Genomic DNA, 13,352 nt, shown 5'->3' on the forward strand with positions numbered 1-13,352 from the left:
ATATTCTATCTATAAGAATGTGAATAGAAGTAAAAAAAAAATTCATTAGAGAAAATAATATTTAAGATCCAAACATAAAATCTTTAACAATTTTTAGAAACTTAATACATCTAAACAAATAAAACAAATAGATTCTTTGAAATTTTAATTATTATTAAATTTTTTTTATTTTTTTACCCCCAAAAAACGCATGTTGTGACAGAGTATTAAGCGAACCCTTACTTTTATTTTTATTATAAATATAAATAAATTTAAATTTATTTTATATTATATCTAATAAAATAATACGTTGTTCACGTGTCTCGCACGTGATTCTTATTCAAAAGTCTCAAGTTTAATTAGATAGCATAGAAATATAGATACCAACAAATTACATAGTTTATAACATATATAATAATTTAATCTCCCTGATTTGAAATTGAATAAATTTGATGCATACACGTATCTAAAAAGAAAACTAAAGTACATAAATATACAAGCATCTTTTATTATTTACATAATACAATATAAATATAAAAAATATAAAATGATTATCAAATATTTCTTCAAGACCAAGGTGATGCCCTCCATTCAAATGCAGAACTCATTGGGAACATTTCGTGTTACACACAACGTAAAAAAGATAGGCAGATAGCAGAGAATCCGATGGGACGGTAGTACCCGAAAACGATTCTTTTGACCATGCTATGCAATATACGAAAGAACGTAAATGAGATCGATGTGAAACATGTTGGTTAGACAAACGTCAAGCAGTTAAGCCAAAGATTGACCACACAAACTACTGGGACGTGACAAAGGGAAACAAAGTATCTGAAAAGTTATATCGAAGAAGGCGCAGTAGATTCAGCAGCAACTGCTGGTGGATGCATTGGATTCTGGAGGTTTCTGTTTGAAGATGTTCCTTTTCACGACAGCTGAACCTTCTGCCAACAGACTCGGTGTCTCCAATATCTGTGGATAGAGATCATTTGAGAAGAAAAGAATCAGTGTTTGCTGCGAAATATGGCTGGTATAATAATGCAACAAGACATATTTACACAAATTAAAAGGAAAGGACGAAAATAGGCTAGTTTATGGCATAGATGTGGTGGTGCAGAGATATGTGTTATCACAAAGAAGCTGAAACACAATTTCGATTGGTAGGCAACGCACAACCGTAGATGTCACCCTAGCAGAAAACAATAAAAAGAAATGGGTGTGAAAGAAATTGTTCCTAGTACCAGCATTATGGTGTAGAGTGGCACCTCTTGTAGTTGTATGACCCAACTCAATGATAATAAATGGCTTGCTCCATATTTGACACCATGAATGCAATTACACTAACCTTCAAGACAAGTTCCTCGAAACATTGCTCCACGTTAACTCGAGTTTTGGCACTGCACTCGATGAAGAGGCATCCGTACTCCCTTGCAAAGTCAATTCCTTCTTTTTTGCTAACCACCCTTTCACTTTCCTACAAATGAGATGGCATTTGGAATGTATTTATACAGAATTACAATAGAGTAACACCTTCAATCTATTTGTCACGAAGATGAGTGAGCCAGTGAGGGTATACTCACAAGTCAAGTAATATGGCAAGCTTTAGAGAGAAACATCACACCAAAAAATTCAAAAACATAAATAAAATTTGTTTTCTAGAACATGAGAAGATACCTTATCAACTTTGTTCCCAACTAGCATTTTAATGCAATCTTGATTTGTTGAGTAGAGGTCAATTTCTTTCGCCCAAATATCGGACAAATTAGTAAAGGTTTCTCGCCTTGTTACATCATATACTGTAGCAAAACAACTTGTCAATTTTTCAAAACTCATCCGAGAATAAAATCAACTAAAGAGATTAAAAAAAAAAACTATCTATCTATTTTTAGCTGTGGTCTGGAATCAAGGCACAGTAGAGGCAATGTGGGGTAGCTGGACCCCCATACCAAAATAATTATAATTATTTAAAAAATGGCACATAACCCCACAAGTCAAGTTAGAATGCTCAAGGACAAGATCATGAGGGCTATTCCACTAGGAAATTAATAATCATGCAGAATACCTTTTTTATATATTAAAAAGAGACTTGAAGGTGAAGTACCAGTCTCCAGCCGTAATCCACTTTTCCAAAACAAAAGGTGGAAAAACATATTTTAAAACAATAAACATCTATTTTAGAGGCAGAAGAATAAGGGCCTGGAAATAGGTCGCAGACAAAATCATTCCTACTAGCATATAAGAAAGTTCACGATTCAAAGTTAAAAATAAGTTGAAGTAATTGTCAGCACATTCACATCAATCTATAAATCGTCATAACTACAATTTGCAGAGAAATCATCATCTACTCTCTCTTTGATTAACAAGGTCTATAATCAGGTTCACCAAGAAAAGGATAATCAAAGATTTGTATGAGATCATAAAGTCCTAATATGCATGCAAGGAGGTTGACATATTCTTGTTTTACACAATTGCCAAAGGTTTCTGACTTTACCATTCTTCAAAACGAGTATGCAAGAGCGTCTATATCATAAAGTATCAACATCCTCTAATGTACATATATTACATCCTAATTTTAGACTATAAATGCATGACAAGCTGACAACTAGAAAACTGTCATCCAACCAAAAGAACTCAAAAGGACCATCACATACAGCCACAATTCTAGCATCAAATAATAAGCAGCGATAACTTCTGAACTCATTCTCATTATCTTATTTTTTGGGTATTTCCTTGCAAAATTCACATTCTAGAAATGGCAGTAAAAATAGATAAGAGAGTGTACCCATGATTACTCCTTGTGCTCCTCTGTAATACGAACTAGTCAAAGTTCTAAACCTTTCCTGTCCAGCTGCAAAATAAGAAGTGTCTGATTATGCAAATCATTTCCATATTGAACGACTTAAGAAAAGCGGCATATAATACATGTCTAAAGCATCCATAAAGAGACGCAAACAAAAAATTCTAAGTTCGTTCATTATAACCACATGGGCAATAGACTGTCCAAAACAAGCTTCTATGTAGTGTTGATTGATGCAAAGAAGGTAAAATACCAACAGTACCACCATTCAGTTTTCTTACACGAATTTGAAAATAAATCTGAGATCCTTTTGAGATAGGAAATTGAAACGGAAACTTCTTTAGCCAATCTTAAATGATAACACAGAAAGCCATGACAGCTCTTACCAGTGTCCCAAATTGCAAGCTTCAACTTTTTCCCTCCAACTGTGACATGCTTCACCTTGAAATCCACTCCTGTAGTCAACCAACATAACAAATTAGCAATGCCAATAACAAATTAAAAATGCCAAATACAGAGCACCTACGGACCAGTTTAATTGAAGAAACAATAATTTTATAAGAATTATCATTGGTCAACATCTACTACACCATCATACACCTAATTTTTAAGAATATAAATTGGGGGTTACTCGTTCAGATTACTTTTATAAATGCCAACCTGCACATTAATTCATTCAACTACGAAGCTCGTGACCTTTCAGTTAAAAATGATGAGTCAGTTAAAAACCAGTTCATAAGAACTATTAAACAACAAAGCTTCACCACTTAGATTGAATCCGTTATTGATTCAATCTTCGCTAACTCAAATTAGGCATCAAAGAGTGGGGAGGATGGATAAATTACCTCGACACATTAGAGGTAATATACAAACACAAAAAATGCGAGCAAACTATGAATTACGCTTGCAAACCAGAGCATGCATATTAGAAGAAAAAGTCAAGATAAACAGACTCAGTAGGATGAGTATGACCAGACTAAGTGGCTCATATGAAAATTTATCTTATATAAAAACCAGGGACATAAAGCCAACCCATACTGGTTGTGGTTGCTTTCCTTGATGGCTTTTTAAGACGAAAACAAAATGCCAGAAAACGATCAGTTTTAATGTCAACACCATCGTATAAGCCACCTCCTCGAAAGACAGATGGTTATTTAAGACTAAATACTTCTAATACCCAAAAATGTCAAAAAATAGAATTAAACCATCAACACTTCGAAACAAAAATCAGTAAGGCGCCTTCCATAAAACTTAAGTCAATCAAACCTATGCTACCATTATATGGCAGGCACCTCGTGTTCTGATGAAATGATATATAATATAGCGGTCACGTTTTTAAAACACGCACAATCCAACAACTTAAACCTAAGAAAGAAAAGGGAACAAAATTGATGTGATCCTTCGCAAAATGCATGAACCAAAATTTCCACAAATCTTCGCCATAATCCCTCACACAACACAAAAAAAAAACAAAGAAAAAAAAAACAAAACTAAACAAAATTGACTCCAAAAGTGAACCAGGAACAAACGAATAAAAAAAGATACGCAAGAAAAGAAGAAAAATAATTTTTTTTTTACAAAAAAAAGAAAAGAAAGAAGCTACCTATTGTAGGAGAGAGATCTTCGAAGGTATCAGAAGTAAAGCTAAGCAAAAGACTGCTTTTCCCAACCCCGGAATCACCAATCAACAGCAGCTTGAACAAATAATCAAATTCTGGCGATGCCCCGGAAGATGAATCCATAATTGAGTCAATATTCAAGAACCTGGGACACAAAATCTCAAATCGGCGATGCACAATTCTCAAAACCCATCAACGAAAAACATTAAAAATCAAATCCCAGATAGCGAACCTGATCGACAGAAAGATGGAGAGATCTGAAATGGGCACACGCACACGCAACGTACCCAACGTAATCAAATGCAAATGTAAATATGTGTGTAGAGGTTTCTTATGCAAATGTATGATAATATTAATTACAAATAATAATAATTTATGTCAAAAAGAAAGCCAAGAATTGTTTCTAGTTGTTGTGCTTGTAGGCGGTGGAGAAACAACCACAGATAAACATATGAAATCAATTTAATGATGACGTGACATTGAAATGTATATAATCACATTACTAAATATACATGTATTGCGTGTCTAATATTATATTTTGTGTGTATATAATATAAATTAATATTTTTTAAGCATTTGATTTTAATTTTTTTTTTGCATGAGGTTTTTTTTTGAAAAAAAAGTTAACAATGGACATAACAAAAAACCAATAAGATGCTCTTGCTTTATATATAGTATAGATTTTTTCAAGTATTTGATTTTAATTTTTTTTTTTGCATGGGGTTTTTTTTTTTTTTTTGGAAAAAAAAATTAGAAGTGAGCATACCAAAAAAACCACTAAAGTGTTCTTGCTTTATATATAGTATAAATGATAAACGAGCTAATGAGCCAAGCTCGAGCTTGATATTATTCGGCTCATTTACATTCCTACACAAAATTCATACGTAATACATACATGATTCACTCAAACAATATTACTCATTTTATAGAATTTTATACTCAATTTCGTGAGTCTAATAGTAACTTGAGCGTCGAAATGATCACACCAAAAAACTCTTCCGATATCCATTCACGAGTTATTCCTTACGTGCAGGTTATCAGGGAGGGTCTTCTGCTATGTTAGAGCAAGGAAGTAGCTTGAGAGATTACCACGCTACCACGATTTTTCCTTGTGATAACTAATGTCAATACTACCAGTATTTAGTCTTATAGTGTATTTGGATTATATATAACAAACAAACAAATGTTGTGAAACACGCATTTTATACAATGTCTTGTGAATTTTTTTTTATAACCTAGGATTTAAAATAAGTTGTTTTGGTTTTAAAATAATTTTGAAATCAATGGATTTGAAATTGCAAGGACTTGAATTCTGTATTTAATTCAAAGCTCTATTTAGTTTTATACAAATATTTATATAAAATTTTAAAAATTGTTTTAAGAATATGAAAGTGATTGGACAGTTATTCAATAAAAATATTTATAAGTAAAAATAATTAAGGAGATAGTTCAATAACTATGTTATATAAAAATATTTTAATTATTATTTGTTTTTTAGTTTGTTCTTGTTTGCGATTTATTCCACGTTTGACCATCATTTTTCATTTTAAATTTTATTTTTTTTTAAAAAAAATAAAATCGAGCCGCTTTGCTCACGGAATGATCAACATTAACATTAGATAACTCGCTTTGTGCACTTATCTCACAAAGTATTTGTTTTGTACCTGTTATTGGTGGGCTTACTCGATCCAAATAGGCCCAAGAGTCTCTAGATGGTGGGTCTAGATCCAAATAGTGTTGTGTTGGTGGGCCTACTAGATCCAAATAGGCCCAATAGTCTCTAGATGGTGGGTCTAGATCCAAATAGCACAAAAGTTTTAGAAGATTCGAGAGAGAAGACAATAGATAAAGACACAAGGGAGGGAGTTATTTTTCTCATTCAGTTATTGCTCTTATTTTGTAACTAGCTTCTACTAGAGGATACTAGCATTTCCGCTAGGGTTTACTGAACTCGCTCCGGAAAAATATTTCTATTTCATTTGCAAAATAAATTGAGTTCTTAATTTGTGGCTGTAACAGTATTACTCCATATATATTTATGTGGCATGAAATAGAGAGGAGAATGTTATTTCACTTTCTTGGAACCATAAAGAGAACACAAGTAACAATATATTATTCTAGTAGAACATAAACCTAAACATTTTGAAAAACAAAATCCTAATATATTTGAGATTATATTACAAAAAAAATTTAGTGTTTAATACCAACAAAACATAAGCCAACTTCAGCTTGGGCTTGCAGCTCTTCAAGCACTTTCACTATCTTCTCTCGGCAAACTGCTGTCTCCTTCTGCTCCAAAATCTTCCTTAATCTTCACAAAATTTATGCCAACTTAGCTCAAGTAATATACATTTGTTTTAGCAGTAAAAATACTTGTATGCTGACAATTGATTCTATAAAAGATTTGAAATAAAGATCAGTTGCTTCTAGTTTTTCATGCTCAAACAACTTCGACAAGCATGTGAGAGTTTTCGAGTCGCATCACTTGACAACTCGATCAAACTTGAATACAATATTAGTGTGGTGGTACAGCTCAATTGAGTCGAGCTTGACTCGGCTCTTGTGTGCTTGAATAATATTATACTTGCTTAAAATATCTGACGATGTTTCTATGAACTTCTAAGCTGGATACAAATTACTTTGAACTTACTTTTGTACCATCACAGTATCTCCATGGCCGGTACAGATGACTAGCATAGTGTTGCAAGTTAGACTGGCATATAAGCTGCTGACTCGGTTATCAATCCGACTCAGAATATCTTTCAGTTCTGAGGTGACTTTGTACATGATGCTCTTCTGACTTGTAGATTTGCTACACGTAACCAACGATATCATCTCTGCTAGCTTTGAGTTTAGGTGCTCGTCATCTTCCGCTTGTTTCTTGAAATAAGAAAACAATTCTGTGAATTGGGTCCAAATAAAATGCACCCTGTTGTTTTTTACCTGAGAATAACCAGAAAATTTAATCAGGGAGATGATCCATGGGCTGGCTCTTGTCCTATCATACACCTCAAATTCTTCTTGTAAGAAACAAATAGTCAAGATTTACCTCTTTTTTGGCTTTCAACAGAGCTTCATCGTCAGAAGAGACTGGAATTGAGTGAGATGCCTCAGAGGCATATCGCTTCACTATAGATACACTATCGATCAAAGATGAGGTTTTGCCAGATTCGCTCAACACAGTCAGGAGTTTTTTCTTTAAAAATGTTGAAGGTACGCCAAACCCAGGTCCTGTCTCCAGGATATTACGTTAAGCACATGCCTCGATGCACAAAGTAATAATAGGTTGAACTTAATGTGAGTGTATTTGAATATACCATGCCTAATTTTTAGCAATGCAAGCTCCAATGCGGATCTTGCATCTTCAACGCTATCATGCCCTTTGGCTGAATCCTGTATTTCTTTGAAAAGGAATCTCCTGGCTAGCACACGTAAAGCTGGTTTATAAGAACGACCACGTGGGTTCCCATATAAGATAGCCGTGTCAATCACCAAGTCATGTCGAATCTTCAATGCTAACAAATCATTTTCTAATGAATGTCCAACGAGGATGGTCTCTTTGTGAACCAGTTGAAGAAATTCTTCCTGAAAAATGAAGCATTTGTTAATTTTAGAAAGAGTATCCGAGGAGTCAAATTCCATAGTTTTTAGTTTGCATTAATAGGAATGGCAAGTAAAAGATCAAGGGTTCTAACTGAACCTGAACATCTTTAAGCATTGTGGTCACATTACTCAACGTCTCACGTGTGATTCCACTGTACCTGTAACACCCAAAATTACAAGAGTGTAGAGGCCTTGCACGAAACCTTGATAATAGGTTCTGCCCGGTTTCTCAACCAAAACTAAGATAAATGAAATTTTCAAGGCAAACGACATAATACAACAGCGTGCCTCCCTCTTGTAGTCTTGTTATGCCACTCCACCAAGTGACTCATGATCAAGCAATGTCCACAGAACAAAAGGCAGCATACTCATGCAGATAAATTCAAAGAAAAAAAATTCTCAAAGCAGTAAATATATGATATCCCATGAAATGCCCTGGGGATCTTCTCAAAAGGCTACATCATCTTTTCAAATGACATAATTAACAATTTCAAATAAGAACCAAAGTTTCTAATCCGTATTTTTTAACAAAAGATAAATCGATCATAATAATTCACAGAGAATAAGTGATTCTTGCAGCTCAAATCTCAGCTAAGCTCAAATTAAGTTCGACTGGGCGTTCAAGTTTCTTTAACCATTGAACCTCACCTTGTGTTGTAATCAGTGATAGCATTTGCTGGTTTAACAAATTTATCTAGCAATACCTGCAAAGATTTGAGAAAATTAGCCATTATACATCACCAAAGAAAATCAAAACAAGTGATCGATAAAACAAAAAAAAATACATACAATTAATCTTCGAGATAATTGACCTATTCCTATTATTTGAAGTTGTGTTACACTTAATATAGACATCAAAACTCGAGCCTAAACTCAAATACTACATGCACTCAGCAGTAGCCATCATGCCACTGATGATAACCACTTAACAGGGTGTAATGCCCATTATGTTAAAATGTAACCCAAAAAAATGTTTTCCAGATGCTTTCATATTTCAATCATCAAAGTATATATTTTCTCCATACTAGAATAATATTATTATACAGAAGGTAGAAGCCTAAATTGTTACTACACATCAGCTAAATTGCTACAAATTTCAATCTCCATTTATGAAATGGAGAATGGCTACTTCAACATATTTCCCATTTTATATCAACATATAGCCCTCCAGAATTTCTTGTTAAAAGAAGGGCATTCTTTGTCCAAGGAAATGGAATTCTTTGTCCGAGGGAATGGCATTCGACCAAATTTGCAAATTTTGCATACATGTGTTTTTCTTTACAGTGACCACAACAAACTGTCATTTGACATTAAAAGCACGCAGACGACAAATGATAGAAGATTGAAACAATGTTGACTGTGAATATAGTAATATACCTGTCCTGCAATATCCACCAGAGTCACTCTTGTGAGCTCAAAACCCTCACACGTAATGCACTGACAACCAAAGTTTGCATCAACAAACGCACCATTAATTAATAACACTAAAGGAGGCATTAAAATATAAAGTTTCCAAATCAAGAATACAGGTAAAACGGATACTAGGTCGAGTTTTTTTACCTGAGACTATATCTTTAATAAGAAATAGATCAAGATGTATACTTACAGCAAAAATTAAACACATGATGTACAAAAGGCATGGAAAAAATAAGTTCCTAGAGCCGTCCAAGTGCAAGACCAATGAAAAAACCCAGCAAATAAAAACCCTGGCGTTCTTGAATGATTCTTTCCTCTTATTTATGGAGTTGAGAATCTAACCCGTTAGAGATAAAATGAACTATCCTAGAGATTAACTAGTATTAAGATGGGCTAATTTCATTCTTTTAGCGTGCTTGAGCACCTGCACTCACTGAATTAAGACTCTTCCTGAATATATGAAATAAGCAACTCCTGGAATAAGTAATAGCTCCTGGTGGGAATATTTTAGCATTAAAAACACGTGAGATTACATAAAGACATACATACCATCTCACAGTCGAGAGCTAAAATTTTATGTGGTGGGGCTCCAGATGGAGCAGGCAGGGTTGGAGGAAAGTCTGCATTTGCCAAAGATCGTACAAAGCTACGTAAGTCTAAACCAAGTAAATAGAATAATGCAAAAAAAAAAAATTAATAAAATAAAAAAACTTTTACAAGGCATCACCAGGATTATTGAAACAGTAGCCATTATCTTCCAATTGCTTTACTGTAAGAGTATAATATGTCAAAGGGAATGGCAAGTTTTTTGTTAAGTCGGCAGGAGATGAATTCTCCAATAGAGAACAAGTTCCTGCTAGATGTATTAAAAATAATCTTCAGTAAAGACTACAGTAAAAGCACAAATAAAATATTGGTTAAATCATAAACTAGAAAATTAGAAAAAGCGGTTAATGCCAAAAACACAAACTCAGAGTTCTTTGTAAAATCTAGATAAAACATTCACGGTAGTGATGCTTCGGGGTGCAAAACCGAACCTTGATTAGATGTTTGGGCTGCTTTCTTTCTAACAACTTCAGTCTCGTCCCTTTTTCTTTTCACTTTGCATGTAAGAAGAGCATCAATAGTCTGCATTCCATCTGATACACAGCTAGCACAGAACGAAACAGGGAAACCGAATTGTAAGAATAATTTGACTTCGGCAGTTCGCATTTGCATAAACTTAGTATAACAACTACTTACCTGAGAGCTAAAACTGCCCTGGGAATGCCACAACTTTGTTTAAAACTTTTTAGTATTTTGGATTGAGATAAGTACAGTGCAGCATCAAGGCCAGGCACATAAAGCATAACAACCTTTGAAATTAGAGGCTTGTTCTACACATCAAAAGAGCAATAACTCGGTGAAAAAATCTCAAATCAAATTCATCCCTAGAAAACTACATAATATTTTGAACTTTGAACGATAGAAAAAAAATAAAAATGATAAGATAGAAATCAAAGGAATAGGAAGAGTTTCCAGCGAAAACAAGTTAACCCAAACCAAGAAGAGATTAGTTCAAAGCGAAGCTCAACCGTGCAGAGGATAGTAATTTGAGTGAAAGAGAGAACCGCAAGTAGATGGTGGGGGGTTGATTTAGCACTATAATATAAATTCAAATTGCTAGTTTTTTAAATTTTAAATCTGAACAGTGTGCTAAAGTACATTGTATTGAGTAATTAGGTTATTTTATTCTCCAAAGCCAACAATAACACAAATACAAAATGCACAACAGCCATCAAAACCATGAGACAGAGAAGTCACACACAGACGTTAGTGTTTCCACAAAGGAATGAGCTATTCAACCTCAAATCCTCAATTCTCATCATGGTCATACAAGATGCGGATATATGAGCATATACATATAATAAGACAACCTAACAAGAAAAGAAGGGTGTCGAAAGTATTTCCTTTACTTTAATAAACACCCACGATGGCATGAAGCCTTCAGCAAGCACCCAGTTGACAAGTCCTTGGACATCCTGCAACATCCGTGCCCATCATAGTTTAAGACCTTGAAACAAACTACATAGAAATTTAAATTCCAGATCAGGAAATCAAGACATACAAGTAGATTTAAGGTTGAATTTGCTTCAGGCTGCTTGAAAACAACGTCCGCTCTGGCCTGCATCTCAGCCAGCCAAATGTCATTATTGTACCACTTAAATCATTAGAAGAAACTACGAAAGCTAAAGAAAATCATCTAACAGCACAGCAAATCCAACGGTTCACACATGCAGCTAAAATTCAAATGATCAAAGGGATTCCAACAAACACCATTAAATGGTTTTATATCACAACCCCCAATAACACTAAGCCTATTAAAAAACAAAATCCCCCCAGAACCTCAGACTGGGCAACAAAAACTAAATACCAAATTCATTGCGTAAAAAGGCCCTTAAAGTTGCCATCCATGAAGACACCGGACCATGTGGCAAAATCTCCAAAAACCCATCTCTTCAACTCCATTTTCAGCACATTTTTCACAACACTTTCACTTCTCACGCCACAAAAAAACTAAAACAGAAGCCAAAGGCCCACAACAAGGGGGAACGGGGCAAAACACCTTTGAGTAAATACAGCAATGTTTGATGCAAAACAAGAAAATAATAATAATAATAATAATAATAATAATAACCATAGCAAGAAGTCCACCAAATCTACTGGTGCGAAAACCCAGTCCAACAATTTCTAAGAAACAATAAATTACCTCTGGGCCATAGACATCGAAGAAGGCGTTTGCATTAACACTGGTGTCGGGGTTTTCTTCTTCGTTAGTTTCGGGCTCGTCGTTTGTGGAACTCATGCCGCCGAGCTTTATTGAGGAACTCAAAACAATGAGAATTTACGATTTGGGTTCTCAGCGCAGATGCAATAAACGAAGGGCCTTTTTCCACTTAATAATTTAAAGCCAAAAAAAATTGATTTGTTTTTGGAATTCATAAAAACATTTTTTTTTTTTGAAAAAAAAAGGAGGAATGTATAAATTTATAGTAAATAAAACTATTTTATGTCCTTTTTCACTACCAATTTTTTTTAAAAAAAATACCAGTACGAGTAAAAAGTCAAAAGTATTTAAGAAAAAAAGTAAAAAAATATTCTAATTTACGAGCCATTATAAATTAACTAGTATTCGAACGAATATGTTGCATGTTTGTACATTTTTTAAAAAAAATATTCATAACTTTTTTTGGAGTTTAATATTTCTTATCGTTAATTTAATTTATATTAAAATAATAGTAATATCATAATTATAAAAATTGGTGAGGGATGATATTATAATTTTATTTAAAGTCAAATTATAATAATTTGATAAAAGGTCATATCAATGTGGTTAGTATATATATATATATATATATGATATCCCGTCTTTAATATAAATAGTAATAAGTCACAGAGAAACTATTGTAAAAAAGACTGACGGGTATTTGACCTAATTGAAAAATCAATTGTATCTTTAATCTATATTTGCTTTTAGACCCGATTATTATTTTTATTGTTAATTTCCATTATAGATGTTTCCAGATTATTTTATATATTACAATTGTAAAAAAAATTAAAATTATATTATATTATAATGAATACGTATATATGCTCTTTTATGATTATATATATTGTATAATAATTTTTAATATAAATTATATATCTAATTATAATATATTTTAAAAATATATGAAAATTTTTATATTTGTTCTCTATCTATAAGATAATTAGATATCAATCAATAAGATTAAAACTCGGTAACTAAATCACATACTGATGTAGTCTTGTTAAACTGAGTGTCCGGGCTATCAGGATAGAAAAGTGGGTCTGAATGATAAATCCGGACTGATGAGATTATGAGGTGGCTGATCTACTGGTTTTACCACTTTCCTTTGCGTGATGGTACCTGCGCACAG

At 33.4% G+C, this 13,352-nt stretch overlaps 2 protein-coding genes across 3 annotated transcripts; both read right to left on the reverse strand.

The window, feature by feature from the left end:
- Positions 1-389: 389 nt before the first annotated feature.
- On the reverse strand, positions 390-4,809 carry LOC140881996 (ras-related protein RABC1). Its single transcript, XM_073287701.1, has 7 exons — positions 4,628-4,809; positions 4,380-4,540; positions 3,163-3,231; positions 2,762-2,827; positions 1,654-1,775; positions 1,325-1,453; positions 390-951 (listed from the first exon to the last, which is right to left on the reverse strand). The coding sequence occupies exons 2-7, from the start codon at positions 4,516-4,518 to the stop codon at positions 844-846; spliced, it is 633 nt and encodes a 210-aa protein (XP_073143802.1). The 5' UTR covers positions 4,519-4,540; positions 4,628-4,809; the 3' UTR covers positions 390-843.
- Positions 4,810-6,449: 1,640 nt separating this feature from the next.
- On the reverse strand, positions 6,450-12,311 carry LOC140880431 (small RNA degrading nuclease 5). 2 transcript variants are annotated; one of them, XM_073284865.1, is made up of 14 exons: positions 12,164-12,311; positions 11,522-11,578; positions 11,370-11,435; positions 10,657-10,790; positions 10,452-10,564; positions 10,142-10,267; positions 9,964-10,034; positions 9,376-9,435; positions 8,647-8,702; positions 8,096-8,156; positions 7,713-7,980; positions 7,445-7,626; positions 7,046-7,338; positions 6,450-6,706 (listed from the first exon to the last, which is right to left on the reverse strand). In XM_073284865.1, the coding sequence occupies exons 1-14, from the start codon at positions 12,257-12,259 to the stop codon at positions 6,586-6,588; spliced, it is 1,704 nt and encodes a 567-aa protein (XP_073140966.1). In that variant the 5' UTR covers positions 12,260-12,311; the 3' UTR covers positions 6,450-6,585. The 2 variants fall into 2 exon arrangements, with proteins under 2 accessions (XP_073140966.1, XP_073140965.1); XM_073284864.1 differs by having other exon boundaries at positions 10,142-10,270.
- Between the last annotated feature and the right edge of the window lie 1,041 nt (positions 12,312-13,352).

The sequence above is a fragment of the Henckelia pumila genome, chromosome 2, assembly GCF_033568475.1.
Source record: "Henckelia pumila isolate YLH828 chromosome 2, ASM3356847v2, whole genome shotgun sequence".
Taxonomy (NCBI): Eukaryota; Viridiplantae; Streptophyta; class Magnoliopsida; order Lamiales; family Gesneriaceae; genus Henckelia; species Henckelia pumila.

Excerpts from the sequence above, each read along its gene's own strand:
- LOC140881996 (XM_073287701.1), bottom strand. The coding sequence starts at position 4,518 with ATGGATTCATCTTCCGGGGCATCGCCAGAATTTGATTATTTGTTCAAG. Across the intron at positions 1,454-1,653 it reads TTGGGAACAAAGTTGATAAG|GAAAGTGAAAGGGTGGTTAG; the intron begins GTATCTTCTCAT and ends TCTCATTTGTAG. Across the intron at positions 952-1,324 it reads TCGAGGAACTTGTCTTGAAG|ATATTGGAGACACCGAGTCT; the intron begins GTTAGTGTAATT and ends CTCTATCCACAG.
- LOC140880431 (XM_073284864.1), bottom strand. The coding sequence starts at position 12,259 with ATGAGTTCCACAAACGACGAGCCCGAAACTAACGAAGAAGAAAACCCC. Across the intron at positions 7,981-8,095 it reads CAATGCTTAAAGATGTTCAG|GAAGAATTTCTTCAACTGGT; the intron begins GTTCAGTTAGAA and ends TTCATTTTTCAG. Across the intron at positions 7,627-7,712 it reads ATTGCTAAAAATTAGGCATG|GACCTGGGTTTGGCGTACCT; the intron begins GTATATTCAAAT and ends TCCTGGAGACAG.